This window comes from Helicoverpa zea, chromosome 25 (genome assembly GCF_022581195.2).
Source record: "Helicoverpa zea isolate HzStark_Cry1AcR chromosome 25, ilHelZeax1.1, whole genome shotgun sequence".
Classification (NCBI taxonomy): Eukaryota; Metazoa; Arthropoda; class Insecta; order Lepidoptera; family Noctuidae; genus Helicoverpa; species Helicoverpa zea.
Window position 1 is genome coordinate 9,121,879 of NC_061476.1, and position 17,194 is coordinate 9,139,072.

The 17,194-nt window shown below is 44.6% G+C and overlaps 1 protein-coding gene across 6 annotated transcripts in view; it reads right to left on the minus strand.

Moving 5' to 3' along the window:
* LOC124642791 (trithorax group protein osa) overlaps positions 1-16,700 on the minus strand; it is a 34,100-nt gene extending 17,400 nt beyond the window's left edge. Inside the window, exons 1-3 of one of the 6 annotated variants that reach the window (XM_047181441.1) lie at positions 16,546-16,700; positions 13,182-16,050; positions 2,595-3,161 (exon numbers count right to left, since the gene is read on the minus strand). In XM_047181441.1, coding sequence (XP_047037397.1) covers positions 2,595-3,161; positions 13,182-13,252 — 638 coding nt within the window. In that variant the 5' untranslated portion in view covers positions 13,253-16,050; positions 16,546-16,700. Of the gene's footprint in view, positions 1-2,594; positions 3,162-13,181 lie in introns of all 6 variants that reach the window. The other 5 variants (XM_047181444.1, XM_047181443.1, XM_047181446.1 and 2 more) reach the window with 5 other exon arrangements.
* Between the last annotated feature and the right edge of the window lie 494 nt (positions 16,701-17,194).

The following is a 17,194-nucleotide window of genomic DNA, read 5'->3' on the forward strand; positions in this document are numbered from 1 at the left end:
TGAGTTTAAGAAGAAGCAATAAAGTGTACATGAGGAGTTGATGCGCTACTTCGTGGCCCCGTCTGAGCGCCTGACATCGCATACACCGGGAGACAAGTGAACATGAAACCTGGCCTGCCGTCAATGGGAGCTTTTCCAATTGTGTTCAGATAATGAAGTGCCTCGCCGTATACATTTCGTAGATATCCATTATACAATAATGAAATCTATCGAGTGTCCGAGTGCAACTTTCATTGGTGGCGAGTTTTCTTTAGAAATTATTGCGCCGCGGTAAATGTGCAGTTATGTGATTACGAGAGGTTTGATGTGGCAGTACAGTTGTTCGTTAAGGTGCCAGCACAGCCAAACGGTTGGCTCGTTGGGTTCGTTCACACACAAACAGACAGCACCTCCACTGTTACATGAATTTAGCCCGATTGGAAAGAGATAGAGGTCCCGGCGAGGAGTTCGGCGTCAGAGCGAACGGGGACGTTACCTACATACATGTTGCTTCTTTATGGCGTATACGCGGGAAGGCCCCGTAATGAAGCGAGTACGAAGATTTGGCTTATTGTTTACCGGTGCCAGCTAAACTATAATACAGTACTTATAACAAAAATATCGAACTGTTCTGGCATGAAACAAGAAAATATCTCTGTTGGAACACAAGAACGTTAAGCTAGTTAGATAATATTGAGGATAGCTATCACTTGTCTTAACACGGTGACATAGTACAACGTCAGGAATATTTTCTTGGTGTTGTCAGTCTCAGTTATTCTTTGTGATGGGTTTAAAATGATTTTTACGGATTTTGTTTATCTCTTTTCCTATTTTAACTACGGCATCTTCGACATTGTCTTACAGCAAGCTTCAAATTAGACAGTAACCTGTATACTCTTCCTAAAATATAATAGCTCATTTGTCAAATTATGATTAGCAGTTTAGAAAGTGACGAGGGGACCCTGGGGGAATAGAAGTTTTGCTATTCAACGTAATCAAGTACTAACAGTAGGAGAATGACCTTCAAGCTGCTACTAGATGTCATGCTGTGGAATAGAAACGAGGCAGCATTGTATACAGTGATGAGGTCGCGTGTACTGAGTATAATCTAGCAGTCATCCCGGAACTTCCGGGAGCACATCTGCGGACACGGCCGCGCCGCTTGCCGATAACTATGTTAAACATTATACTTTTAAAGCGAATGCTCTGTAAAACGTGGGCCTTGACGACCGAATCAAATGAACAGTACAGCAGGCCGGCGGCCGTGCTGCCCGCTGCCTGCAGACACCATTGTCCGCAAACAAAGTGCATATAAAAGCGTGCAACACATTTGCATTTGTCGTCGTGAAAGTATTGTCACACTGTCTGGCTCACTGATGTTTTTCTTTCGTTTTTCTATTGCATTTTACTTTCTCGAGGCTCTAGTGCAGCGGCGCGGGCACACTCCTCTGAACTAAGTTTAGAATATTCGCTAAACATTATACGTTTGACCCAGTAATCGTTTCTACAGATCTAGTTTTGTGTAGATAGTTGACTGCGTGACCCAAAACTGTTGTTATAATTTTGGAGATTGAAACCTACATAGCGGTTCTATCCCTGCTGTCAAATGGCAATATCGCTCTAAGATTTGAAGTGCTATGTGTTAGAATGCACGTATGTACATTGCGGAGCAGACCGTCGGCGAGCGGTGGTGCGCAGGCGGCGCGTTCGCCGGCCGCCGTCACCGTGACAATCGGTTTCCACGTCTCGCGGTCCTAAACAAATGAATTGTGATAGAAAGTGAAAATCATCAGCTTTCCGTTTCAACGATTCCACCTTGATCTGATTATTTCGCTCGGATTTTTGGCTAGCGATAGTGCGGCATCGGTTCCGGTACCGAAATACTCCGGCGACGTAAACACATGAGCGGCGTGCGCGCACCGCGCCTGGCTACACAACAACGCTCACTAGCGCGCGTGTTGACGCCGCTATCACCCGCGCTAGGGACATACGCGCGGGAGTTCATAACACATTTACATCATCAGTTTCAGCTATGAAATAAGCTTTAATTTAGTTTGATAGCTGTTTCAGCCTCATTTCTTCTCGTCACTAATTTGCGGAGCTTACAGTCTAATGAGATTAAGAGTCCTCGTTAGGTTCCCTGAGCACAGTTCAACGGGGTCGAATAGATGGACTAGTTGGTATTTGTTGAATGAGAAGACGGGTGAGGTCCGTATCACAATGAGGGTGATCCCGAATATAGCGGGACGGAAATACAAAACGCATTAGGTGGGCTATGGTCGGAGTGCAGGGCTCCAGCGGTTTCCGGCGCGGGAAGTGGGTCGCGCGGCTCGCTAATTCGGGCGGGGTCAGCGGCCGCACGCACGCACTAATTGTGTCACCGTGCTGCACCACCCTCGCGCCGACACCCGACGTGTGCTACTAGCGATAAGCTGCTACAACTCTCTCTACACTCTACCTACGATGATACTTTGCTCATTATAATTATTACTATTCAAAACCTATGACTTTTTGCGTATTACTGCTGATGAATGCTTTTAAAAGGGGTTTAATTTCACCAGAATTAGATGATGACAAACATGATTTGCGTTGAGAAGTAAAGCTCATGGACTGACCCGTTCTCGTCCTTGATCTTCTTCTTGCGGCCGCGCTTCTTGGGCTGGTTGAGCAGCAGCTGGTGCGGGTGCAGCATGTGGTGGTCGTGGTGCGGCAGGTGCGGCACGGCGTGCGGCTGCGGCTGCCCCAGCATGGCGCACATGGCCTCCTCCTCCACGAAGGAGTAGGGGTCGTCGCACTCGCGCTTGATGCCGTTGTAGAGGTCGTCGTCGCGCTTGCCTTGCGCGTACTGGTGGTGCTGGCTCATGTCGTACGGCACCTCGGGCTCGCGCTTGAAGGCGTACGGGTCGCCCGCGTACTTGGGGAACGGGAAGTGCTGGTACTGCGGCTCGGGCTGCGGCGGCGGCGGCGCGGGCGGCTCGAAGTGCCGGTAGGGCTCCGGCTCCGGCTCGTAGTGGCGCAGCAGCGGCTCGTAGGGAGGGTCGGGCGGCGGCGAGGGCGCGGCGGGCGGCGCGGGCGAGCCCTCCGCGCTCGAGGGCTTGCGGCGCGCCGCCTCGCCGCTGTTGCTCGTCTCGTACCCGTCGTCTTGGTTCTCTGTCGGCTTCGGCTTCTCTTCGCCCTCCTCCCTGGAAATCGCACATCATATTATTCACTTAGACGGTACAATACAATAGTAGTACATACACACGTGGCATTCACGTACAAACTCTACTCGGAGAACAAAAACGACATGTTTCAACTGTTTTCTCCGAATCCATCAGTTTACTTAACTCTTTTTCGCAATAAACCTTGTTACAAAGTTCAATAGATTATAAACTTATAACAACATAAATACTGAGCAGCGCGCCGCAGTTCCGAACGGTTTTTTATGTTATTGTTCCCTATTAGCACAGATTACGTGCAATAACATAAAATTAATCTTAAGCAAATTGCCGCCATAATGTTCATTAAACAAATACCTTATTTTACTTTTATCGCCGCAACGAGCCGTGAATTAACGCATCATGTTGATTTGGATTGAGTTTATTACAACATTCGCAGTAAAGTTCGGTCAAAAAGCTTCGATCTGTTCGAAGCTGGTCGTAACATTTTTGCTAGAATTTGTGCGAGTGTTGGGTGCAGCACGGAGGGGCTCGGTGCACACATTCCGCGGCACGCAGTACAAATATTTCATTTGAAAGAGTGTCACGCGGCTGATCGTGTCGACTGGCTGATTTGTGGCGACGGATCATCGTTCCTTTGATAAATGTGCGCGGTGGACAGCAGTGGCCGATGTCGGCCTAACGTCTTTGGTCACGCACATTTCGCTGGTGACTCTCACGCGAATTCCTCGCAGTGTGCACACGACGTGGAATAAAGCTCGCAGTGGCTCGAGTAGCGCGCGGTGATTGAACCACTCGATATGTCAGAGGAAACTTGACCGTGCGGAGCCACGATACGGCACAAACTGCCGGTGGAATATTTAGATCAACTGGTCGTATGAGTGGCCGCACTCGCATCGGACATTATGCCACATGTAATAAACATAACCGGCGCGCTCAACGAGCTCCATTCATAAGTGTTCTCTTGAATTATTACCCACTACTTACTTGTTATTGGAATTGATGTAGTAAACATATAGTAGCGATATTAGTATGCCGTTATGTAACTATTTATCAACTATTTACTAAAATGAATTGTTTATTTAAATGTTCTAATGTAAATGCTAATTTGTAGGATAATAGAGTTATAATAAATGAATTGATGGCAACAACAGGTGTAGATGCAAACGTATAGAATGTGATTGCGGTTGTCGGGTCGTGGGTGCCGGCGGAGCACAGGGGTGGAATCTGAGAATGTGCCGATGGCGGCAGGTGGGGTGCGCTTCTAACGTATTTATGCACATGTGGAGCGCAACACGAGCGCGTCGGGAGCCGCCGGTACGTGCCGACTCCAGCAGATATTGTTCATGTGTAAGACTTGAGTCTGAGCGCGTATCAGGGCGCGCCGCTCTCGCTTATCTGTGCCTGCGTTCTTACGACAGCATGCATTTTACTACCTCGGCGGAGGACAAATGACCAGTGCAACACAACCCTAGCTTCAATCCAGGACACAAAAATACCACTAGTATTTCTGACGACGCTGAGCACATTATACTGAAAATGACGCCGTATTTAGAAATCTTAAAGAATACATCTGCAGGTTTAAAATCCGTCATTTCAATATGTTTTGACCTGAAGGTCGAGGCACAATGCGTTGTGTAAGACGTAAGTTGGCGGCAGCCGAGTGCGCGTACACACAGCGGGCTCGAGAAGACCAGTCAACGACCCACTTCTGTGCAGATAACGCGGCAGATATTGACTCGATGATTAAGCCCCACGCCGCACGTTGTGAATTGTGATAACTCCGGCAGGCGCACTTACTCTCCTACTACTTATAGAACGTAATACTGCTATGGTATAGGTAGATATATCGCGCCGAGTGCCGAGTCGTCGGCGCTTGACGAACGAGCTCTTTATCTCGACGCTCGTTGCTAGCAGCTCGGCTTGCGCCGGTTGCCGTGCGCTGCGAATACGAAACCAGCCGGAGCGGAGCCTCATTTCCAAACTCTTATTGACCCGCTTTGAAAACCTCGCGTTTAGAACTAGAAATGGTGTACAATTAAATTGCAACGTAGTTGTGTGCGCGGCGCGCTGACACGTCATCGTCACCGAGGGAGGACACTTCCTCCTGCAGATATAAACAGTACATAGCGCACACACGAGCGCTCTGTACTATCATGTCACATCTACTCTTGTACTCACTCGCGCATTTTGTATAAACTAAGCCGTGCATGGATTGCACAAAATAGCCATTTTTCTGAACGTTGGCAGTCAAGTAAAATTAACGTTATGTTAGGTACCGTTACCTGTTTAGCTCATCATGAATTCGTATGCACATGTTCGATGGACGGAAATCGGACGAAATGATTTGCCGACAAATAAGGTAAATCGTAATGTGTGCTTAACCATCATGCAAATAGGAGTTTTCTTTAAAGCAATTATATTATTATTATTAAGTCCTGCGGCTAATGGCGTGTTCGTGTGTATGTATGCGTGCTTGTCATTGAGCGGTGTCGGTCGATGCTATGATAAAGGTTTCGTCCTACGAGTGACAGGGAGACGCACTGGGAGGTGACCGGCCGCCCGTAAAAACGAACCCGGCCGCATCACGCCAACCGACACTACACGCACACACACACACGCCGCCGCCGTGTGGGTGTGAGCCGTGCGATACACGAACCTATGTGCCAGGATTTCATTTATTACGCCAGTACTTACGCCAGTTATTAATTCTCTCAAAAACACCTATTAAGCGGCATCATCTAAACAGCTATCAAACGTACTTTCCAGTTTGTGCCAATTTAGCAGGCTCATTGCTCATATACTCGTTAACTTAATTATCATCTCAGAGAAGAGAGCTGTTATGGGCCTCTCAGGCTCAGCTGCAGATAAACAAATGATCCTAGGATGGCGCACGTAAGCGACACTTATCGGATTAAAAACAGTTGAGCAGGCAGCCAGGTACCGATACAAGCAAGGAGCATGCGGTGCTATCTCGGAATAGTTAATTAGGCAAGTGTGTGCGTTTCGTAAATGAGTTTTTGCGAACAGTAGGTAGGTATATAGTAGTTATGTAAGCAAGCGGGCCGGCTGGGAGAGCCAGTGTGTCTTGTTTCGACGCTGCCGTTGCTATGGTTCGGATCGATGGCGGTCGCGCGATCTGACGGCACACACTTGTTAAGTACTCCGTATCTTTGTACCTCGCCGCTGAATATTGTATGTGATAAACGCTGTCCTGTCCCTCCTTGCTAGCAACAGGGAGTCGCCGGGGCTCACCAGCGCAGTGCCGCTGCCCACAGCTCACGACTGCGTTCATCAACATTTCTATCATTTTTAAACGCTTCTACGAGTTCCATTGATACTCCCTATTGAAAAACTTTGCCAAGTATTTGATGGACTTCTTTTTGAGTATAATTTTGATACAATGTTCTTTGTTAACTAAACATTTTGAAGGATTGGATCTATTGCGTCACTACTAACTTTTTCTAGTAACAATGTGAAGCCTTAAAATTGTTAACAACACATTGGCCACGCGTTCATCTCCAAAAGTATCGGCAAAGTTATGATTTATCTAATGAGTGTTGTACAGTGCCACTACTGCAGGTAGTACTGCGGAATATGCTGGTATCCGTCGGGTAGAAAGTCCTTCCGATGGCTGGCTATTTACTGTCAACTCGTCAGGTTTGCGAGCGCAGTTAGTGTGTGCACAATATTTTTTGAGCGTAAACGGTTTTGGCGCACCACTTGCAGACAAAATAAACACTTCCTACTACTACAATAGAATTTGACATATTGTTTTAGTGCCGTTTTTCCTTTATGTTCAATGATAGGCTTCTTTAGAGAGACTCGCGCCCACAGCCTTGGACTGCAGTTAGCTAAGAAGACAGATTGCCAGGCCGGGCTTTGCTTTAAAAACTGGTTTTGAGCTCATTAGCAAGTTATAAACACTTGCACTTGGCTACAGCTATAGGTAGACGTATAGATGTAGTGGGTACATCAGGTGGCGGAGTAACAAGTCTTCAACGTGTGACGCGCTATACGTAGGTATCTGTCTGCCTACGAGATCGGACTACGGACGAATAAATTTGCGTGGCGGTACGGTTTCCGTTCTCGACGGAAAAACTTTTTATAAGTGAATAGCGTGTGTTCGGCACAATGGGCTTGATAGAGTAATGTCAAGTGTCAAGGCAGGGCTGCGTTAGTGCGCCGTGGGGCATGGCTTCCGTACTGTCTTGCGACGCTGCAGCCATTCAGACCTTATGGACAACTTAATCAGCTAATCCAACACTAACACCATTTGGATAAACACGTTCAATTTACTTTCCACTCGAAAAAGGATCGAGGTCACAAGTTTTCTGTGTAGAATTATACTTGTTAACTGTATGTGTTCGTCTGAGATACGGACATGTCGTGGAATAATGTCGTACGTTTATGTTTAACTAAGCTAGTACCTACGTGTTACTTGCAGGAGCGCCCACAAGGACCCATGGCCTTTCATGTTGGAGCAAAGTTTGTTATATTCCTATCTTCCTATTCGGTAAGTCTGAATGCCGAATGAACGTATTTAATTTGCATATTCGCCTAGCAACCCTAGTCGCGGGTCATAGGCCAATGTCTGACGAATTTGCGCGGAGTGCGCTGCGGAGTTGTGCGTTTTTATATCTTTAACTACCACTAGCACGTGTAAACGCTTAGGTAATTGCGTTTCGAGACACAGTTCCGAGAGACGGGCAAGTTCGAACAGCAAGGCGAATGGGATTCGACTGGCGGCCAACCGGCGAGGGTATGAACACACGCTGTATAGCGCTACTCACGTTTTCTTCTTTTAATTTCAGAAGCAGCACTTCTGTTTTCTCAAGATTGCATTCTCATTGAGAATGTATTAGTGTTACATCTAAAGGACTTCTTATCACTCCCCCGTAAAACAAAAACACGAGTTGCAGATTCCTTTATGGAAGGAAATAATGCACGAGTCTACTGTTGTGGGTGAAGGTTACGACTTTCTTGTTCTAATGCTTGCAACGTGTGCTACGTTCAAGTTATTGGCTCGTTTGATTCATACGCCGTGAAACACGGCAAACGGCAAATCTTGCTTATGGGCTAATCATAGCAAGTGGTATCAACGCGAGATTTTTTTACACAGATTAGTCACGTAACGTGCGCGCTACGTCACACACTGAATTTGACGCAACGGAGCATACAGCATGGACGGCCTTATTACCGCTAATGATGAGCCAATACTTGTTATATTGACGACACCCGCGCTCCCACCGAATGCAACACTTATCTATCAATTTCCAATTATATGTAATATTCACTAACAACACGATTTGATGAATATAGTGTTCATCAGATAATAAGATAATGTCGCATTTTAAAATTAATAAAAGCCTTATTTCTGCTCTTGAATATTTTTTCGGATAGCAGCAGAATTTATTTATGTCGAGAGAGTTTTTGGTAAACTTATCACAACATAAGTGACAACAGTGGTGAAACCATTGTATTCACCACATATACCATCGGGTCTGGTCTCAATAGCGAATGATAAGAATCCCTAGTAAAGCAGTTTTGACCCCTCTGCCTAACGCAAGTGTCGTGATTCCACATGCTGTGGACCACTCGTGGTTATAAACTATCCCACCCAAAACAAAAAATGTGAAAGACTGCCAAGTTCGATAATATGGGAATGCTTCGCCTATAAAAGAAGTGAGATCTGAATAAGTACCAAGTTCCATACACATACCTCAGTTAAAAATAGTTACTTTTTAATGATGTTACTTGGCAAGTTTTCATACACCTTGTTATAAACCTACTAAACGCAATGAATCAAGTATTTAATTTTCTATTAAAACTTGCCAAGTAACATCATTAAAAAGTAACTATTTTTAACTGAGGTATGTGTATGGAACTTGGTACTTATTCAGATCTCACTTCTTTTATAGGCGAAGCATTCCCATATTATCGAACTTGGCAGTCTTTCACATTTTTGTTTTGGGTGGGATTTCATTTATTTTTGTAAGGTTGTTTATTTTATTTTTTTCTTTTGATGAAGTTAGTTAAAGAAATGTCTCATTTATACTATCTTTTAGATTTTTTATTAATGAAATTTTGTATTTTAGATAAGTGAGGGGGTCTCAACAGATACTAGAAATTTGATATGCGTAAATAAAATAGATTTTGAGTTACAGGGGGGTCGAATTTGGCCCGAAATGGTTCGTGTAATATAACCCACGGCCGGTGTGTCGCTTTTTTTGTTCGAACTTGGCGGACACACTGCCGTGTGTCTAGATAGTTAGCTACAAGGCCTTGCTCTGCAAGGATCCGTGCACGCTTCAACTTAGCTCACGCAGCTATCATCCTCTTCTACAATAATAAGAATGCAATCATACCGTTCAAGCGGGTTTGATAATTTCCCGTTACTTTGGGAATCTCAATTCTTGTTGCTTGTCCAATTTATGGCTAGTCGGTAGTGTGAGCATTAATGTTCCGACACTCAGCCATAACTCGACACAGCAATATTTGGAGTTTTAGCTTGTTACATGCTCATACCCTGCGAGAACGGTTCAGTCAAATATTTTTAAGTAGATAAATGTTGCTGAAGGATACAATCGAGTTCAGCGTTACAATTAGGCAAAATACAAAACTGGAAGCCGGCTGAGCAAAGCCGGAGTGTGTGCACGCAGTATGTAGGTATGTATGTGCCGCCGGGTCGGGTGGCGCAGCCGCGCAGGTGCACGGAGCGTGTGTCAGCAGCTCTGCCCTGGCGCTTTGTGCGGCCCTCGCTCGCTGCTGCCTCGCTATTATTTAGGACCAACGTTTCCAAACAGCTCGCTGCCTAGTTCGCAATTCGTACATAGATGGCGCTGGCGTACACTAGCTGTATCCACTTGCAGATCGTGTGCAGCGTAGTGTGTGACGTCACTGATGACTTTACCTATCCAAGTCATCCGATATGATTGCTTGGAGCCTTGACTACGCTTCGATGTTTCCGACGCCATGTCACTCACACAACGTTATGTTCAAACAACATTGCTTAGGTACTAGGAAACTAATATTTTTTACCAATTTTATGAGATATCCTAGATTCTAGAACTACGATGACCTTTATAACACGTAGAAAATTATTATATTTCTTTGAATAAGGCGAAAATTTCAATTTGTGAAGTTTTATCAAAAGAAACATAGATATCAGGTCTCATGGTTTTAGTTGATCGACTTAGCCTTGTTTGTTCGTGTCAATATAAATCGGCTAATGATCATTATGTGCGTTGCTATGTTTTCAGGGCTCGGGTGCGTAGGTACAACAACTGAAGCACATGGCAGAAACAATTCTAAAACAATAGCAGAGCCTCAATGACTTGTTTGATGTGAGATTGCATAACAATTGCATTCCTGATGACCGGCTGGCTTCACAACTTACTGAAAAATATAAGGGTCATGTAGGAATCTGCGATTGTGTGACGTGCTTTCCATTAAGGGAGCGTTCACATCAAACGAGTGAATGCTCGTTCTATCCCCCACCCTATCAAATTCTTGCAAAGAGAACAACCAAATAATGCTCTGCCTTTGTTTACAAAAACGAATACGAAAGGGAAAGAACACTCATTACTCTTTGTTCGTGTGGTCCAAGCGGACCCTCATAGGTAGCAAGAAACCAGTCAAATGTTAGGCCTTATTGACACGCAATACTTGAGCCTGCCTGGCGAGGCGAGGGCGCAGCTCCCGGGCCGCATGTCGGTCAAGGCGAAAAGGCTCGAGGTCTCTGTTTTAACTCCCCAATTAGATAAGCTAGCGTACACACTTACTCACTGTAAACATGCCGAACACAAATGTCCAAACACGACGTTTTTGTATGTTTGGATTGTATTTATTTCTCTTATCTGATAGCGAGCACATTGAGCCAGCTTATCTCAGGATTTCCTCTCGTTCGTTTGTAAATCATCGACTAGCAACAATCTTCACTCTATCATATTCATTTGCGTATTATTTAAATCTTGGATGTAATTAAATATAATTACTATATTATGTACGTCGAGACTTTTTGTACATTACAATAATTTCCCACAAGAGTGTGTATCACAGCTAATTTGTAAACAGTTGACGATAACTATGTACTTGAATGTTAAAACTTTTGTAATATCGGTAGTTATAAACGACAGTTTAGAGCTCGCTAATCTGAGGAACCACTTTATTGTTTGTACCCTAACTAAAGTCTCCAAAACTACTAATAGGATTTGAAATTTTTCACTATTGGAAAGTTACACCATCGCCAAGTAACATAGGCTATATTTTATTCGGGTACGGGAAGGAGTTCCACAAAACTCGTGTGACACCACGGGAAACTGTATAGAATATGTGTGTTTCCCGTGGGAATCCCACGATACCTAACACTGAAAGATTTAAAACAAAATCGAATCAGACATCGTGGTTGGTGATCGTTGAAGCAAACAAACAGAAAAATAATCTTCAGGTTTATAATATAGATATTGAAGTATAATATTCAAAGCACTTCAACAGTATACAGCTGTTATTTTCTGGACATGAGAAGGTAACTGGTCCTCTGTGGCAGTGACATTAACAGAAAACTGCTGTATCTCAGCAAACATAATGGTATTTTGTTCTTTTTTGATTCTCACAACTAACTCATAAATATAATAGACAATGAGGCAATATAAATGTAGGTAAAATTTATAAAATTATGAACAAATACTGAAATAAAATCCATTCATTTCACAACTAATTTGTACAGGATTGAATAAAAGTAATGAAGAAAAAGCTTAGATGTAATGCCAGTGGCCGGGTCAATAGGCTTACTGAATGGCAGTGATTGCACACACCTACACTTGTGTGACAATAATACTGCCGACCCTGCAGCGGACGGTAAAGCTACCAAAATAATCAATCAAGTAATGTGCCAGCAGTCAGCAACAAGAAACACTTCATAACCAGCTTATATAACTTAACCACAGTTTTAAGCAATTTTATTTTGACTTAGTTCCATTACATAACACTAAGTTAGGTCTAACTGAATTTACAGCAAGCACTAATTTCTTCCTGAAGTTACTACACAGTAAGTTCTTCATAAAAGTGATGCCAACAATTTAAATACAACTTTTCATTGAGTCAATTAGTTTACTACTTTAAAATACAATATTATGAGTAATTGTGTCTGTTCAAAACACAAACAATACTTATCAACTTTTATGGACAGAAACAGAAATACTTGTAATTTTTGAAAAAAAGTGAACAACTAATTATCTCACAGTAGAGAAAACCAAGTTCCTGGGCATGTAACAAGCCATAGAGGAAAATAATTTGAAATATAGTTTGAGGTCAAGTTATCAAGCGATGAAACATCATGTCCTCACACAGTGCACACTAGTGCCCGCCGTACTACAGTTAGGTATATGTTGCTATATTTATATGACAAAGTACTTCTACACGTACCTAGTGTGTGTCATGCCCAAGCTGATTGTTTATTTCGAAGCTACCAGTTGCTAGGCTCAGAAATCTATAGCTTAAGTGTGTCTATAGTGTAATTCATTATAGTGCTTCAACTGTTCAATAAGCAATTAACTAGCATATTTTTGACAACTACCAATTATAGAGGTACCTGTGAACAGTTTCAAACATTAAATAATTGATAGTTCATTTACCTAAAGCAGAGTATGTTCTTAATGTGTACCAACATACATTGGCATCACAAGTTCCTATCTGCAACCCTCTAGTGAAAATTTTAGTCTATTGTTATAGCTACTTTTTAATACTTAGTTTGTATTAAAGGAATGGCCCTATAAATGGTAGTTCTAGGGTGTGAAAGGCAGAACATCATAAAACATATTGTTATAATAATACATAGATATAGTTGATGCTGAGTAATGTATGCCAATGATTTACACATGCATTATGTGGTATTCAGCTAATCATTTGTAAATAAACTGAAATTTATATTAAAATATTATGTCAATATGAGAGATAAGCTTCTGTGTAACATGGAACAACCTAAATGAGCTGCAGGTAAACAAATATTGTGTTATTATGACAAGAGTGTGTCAATAAACTTACCGAGCACTAGGTGCAGCAACACCAGGGGTATTGTTTGAGCCGAGGAACTCATATCCAGTGAGACACAACATCACAACACTTGGGCACACACTCTGTCTCTGCACATCAATAGCTCAGCATTCCTTGTGCTAGCATCGCCAATCACTGCTCATGTGGACACAGGCTTACACACTGCCATTGTTTATGTTGTTATTAATCATTGCTTCATTCATTTAGCCATTAATTTATCAGCTGTGAGCTACAAATTGTAAATCAAAATGAACTCCAGATTGATGTTTATTACATCATAAAATTAATTCATAATAACTATAAATCAAATGCTCCTAATACCCATCAATGTTTTCAAATTATGACTTACTTGAAGATAATTTGTTTATAAATATAAACAGAGTAAATTTTTCCTGTATTTGAGTGACTCTTATGAAGTAGTGAAGTTAGAATGGTTTAATATAAGTTGAGATAGATTCACTGGCTTGACTTGCAAGCAAACATGTCCCAAATGTGTAAAATATGCAAAGTATTGACTCAGGAACCATCAAATTAAAAGGCAAATTCAAATAATTTAAAAACTAGCCTGGCAGACACTAGTATCCAGTTTTAACACTGTTCAACAAAGAATGCAGAGATAAAACAACTTTGTGTGCAATCATGAGCATGATGTAACTCAGTCACTTGAAAACCTGTAGTCCTTCTAGTTTTATCAGTCCTACCAGTTTGTTAATAGTTTGCTAAGCAGGTAAATGACCTGCGTTTAGGTAACTAGCAACACAATGCCACACTCTGCTCGCAACACTGCCAGTGCACATCACCTGAGCATGAGGCGGCTGCAGCGGGCTGCACACACTGTCCGACACAACCTTGTCCACTTACAGCCACAATCACATCCAACACTTACAAGTCAAACTGTTTAATGTGCAATTACTGCAATTGCTGCAAGTAATAGCCGTGACACAGAGCATTGTCAGGTCACCCAGTGGCACTGGCACTGTCCATATCCACTGTGCCACAGTGCAGCACGCACACTGGCGACGCGGAGCGCCCCCGCGGGCGGCGCGGAGCTCCCGGGCCTCTCGGGGCACAGTCACGACCTAACCTCAAAATGCACACCAAAATGAACAATTGTCAATCAGCCAGATGTTAGCACAGACGACATACACACACATGACATCACCGACACCGCGGACTCGTACGAAACTTGACAAAGAACGCGAACGCTGGCCGTGCGAGCCTAGCAGTATGGATTTGTGGGCAAAATGCTTTGTTTGAGTAGGTAGGTACGTACTCGCAGCCTTCACTGCATATAGCTATAGATAGGTAGGCGCGTATGTTAGGTATGTGTAGTGTATAGTGCACGGGTTATATGCACCTAGCCATAATTCACTTGGGCGTTTGGTGAGCGCCACGGTCGGGCCGCGCCGAGGCCGAGCGCCTCTCGCGCCGCCCTTTGTCTCGGGGGCGGCGCGACAGGTTTCGTGCGCCCCGCAAAAACTGTAAACACGATTCTGATTTACGATCCCGGCTGGCCGAGTCATTCATACGAGTGGCACCGGGGCTATGCGGGAGGAGGCGGTCACGCTCGGCCGCCGCGCTCGCTGCTCGATCGCTATCAGCCTGGCCGCGGTGTCCTCGCCTCGGCTCGCGAGCACTAGCGCGAGCGGACGATGCGACCGTTTCGAAATGGCGCAACGCGGAGGCCGTGACGCCGCGACCGCACGAGCGAGAGAATGTCCGCTCGGCGCGAGCGAGAAACGAGCGCGGACGGGTCGTTTCGCAACCTCGGATGGGCTCGCAGGGACCGAAATAATCCACGACGTAAGAACGCGGGCGGAACGACCACGGCACGCTGCAGGCGATGATGGGTGCGGGCGAAGAGACATGATACTCACGGCCTGGCCACTCGCAGCGGGTCAGCAGCGCCGGCGTCCATGGCGCGCCCAGGCCCTGGCCGCGGCCGGGCTCCGGGCCGTCGGCCGAGCGACGCAACACTCTCTCCGATCTCACTCGGAACGCGACGACAAACACCGTCGCATCATCTTGACGACACAGCACATCGACCGCGGCACTTCTATACGCGTATAAACACTCCGCGAACGGTGTTTTGTTACATCGGTTGACTTTTCTTTGAAAAATCAATATACATTTTCCCAGAGTTTAGAGATACGGACGAGTCGATGTCCAGCGCAGGTTAGGTGCGTGAAGTTTGCAAGCTTTTTTAGCGCACCGGTGTTACCAACATTTTTTTGCCCATTTTTTGTTTTGGGTGTTGTGATTTTTTTCTAGTGATTTGCAGTGCACTTCAGACTAGTCGCGTAGCGTTGGGTCTTCCATAATGCTCGCGTGTCGTGTACAGTGGCGCCAGTATTTGAAATTGTAAACTCTTGTAGCATAAAGTGGCTAAGGGAGGAGTTTAGAAATTGTAATAAATTATGAAAGTTTAATAAAAAATGATTAATGCATATGATATTTTAATTATTACAAAGAATTTGTACATCAAATCAAAACAATAGTAAATAATAAAAAATAAAAATATAATATGCGCACAATATTACAAAATTATTAACAAGTCTTCCAGCATCTGTAGGTCTTGCATCATGTTGATATGACGTGTATGTAGTATAAGCGTTTCGGAATTAAGTTGGAGGAGTTGAATCTCACTTTAAACATAAAAAGTGAAGAGATCACACCTCCACTTGATCCTTCACGCGTTTATCATGATGTGCACAGGCTCTCCCGAAGTGGCGTCGAGACGAAGCGGCCTCACGCGTGAGCTGGAAAGATAGATCTGGCAGCACATGGCGCAAACTGTCAAGATCCCCTGTCCAACTCAGACGTGAGGCCTAGCACGTGGCGCTGTTGCCGCCGGAGAACTCTGGAAAACAGAATGAATATTTATACGACATGGTGTTGTCTGGTTCGTGTTTGTTCAGTGTGACAATCGTAGCGCGCGCACTCGATATGGAGCCGGGCGGCGCGCTATCACCGCTTGAAAAGGTGCGGCTAATGTTTTCTGATAAGAGCAACGCTTTTCCCTGTCGCGTCAGCGACCCTGCATGGCTGTGTAGCGAATGTAGTCGCAATTAAATTATCGCCACATTAAGAAGATAATTTGTACATACTCCTAGCGGCAAATCACACGGAGCGAGCTCACACATGTGCCATTGGACCACCATATGTTATTATGTAATCGTTGTCGTTTTGTATGAACAGAGACACTAGTTGAACCGCAAAACTGCCGGCACTGGCTGGCCACGGGGTAAGCACGAAAGGCGATCGCGTTTATTGTATAGCAATATTGTGATGGATCAAGTATGGCTGCCACGTCGACATGATAGAGACGCGGGTACAAAATAAAATAAAAGATCACCAATATCCGACAAATGGAACGACACCGGCATCCGTGAACAAGCGAGGAGTCCCGAGTCCCGGCAGCCAGGGCTCCGGCACAAGTACAACACGCGTGGCTCTTCTGCACAGTCAATCGTAATCACAGCTCACAGTCCGATAGAGACCCGATCGATCGATGGGCTCATATTTATACTTTCGTCGATATCTTCAGATATGATATCGGTGTACCGACACGAGGCACAAACGTCCACCATGATCGTGATAAGATTCGACGGAACGGGGAATCGATTGGCCCCCGTCAGCCGTATCAGGCGCGCAAACACTCCACGCAGCCAATCGGCAAGGTATCGGAGATAAGCGCTGGTGCGGCCGCTGCGCCGGCGCCCCACGCGCCGCGCCGCCGCCGCCTATCTGCTGCCCGCGGCTCCAGCACGACGACTGCCTGGCTTGTTTACACTCCTCATACACCTTTATTACATTATAATTATCTAGCTGCTGTTAGCAGACAATCTCATTATCATCTCAACATTTTTTGTCTTTAGCTATCAGAGGAGTAGAGAGCAGCCTAGAGCACAGGACCTGCTGTTTCTTTCCCACGAACCATTTCAACATTCTATCGATAAGCACTTCAAACAACACAACAGGAAAAATACATAGGTACATAAGTA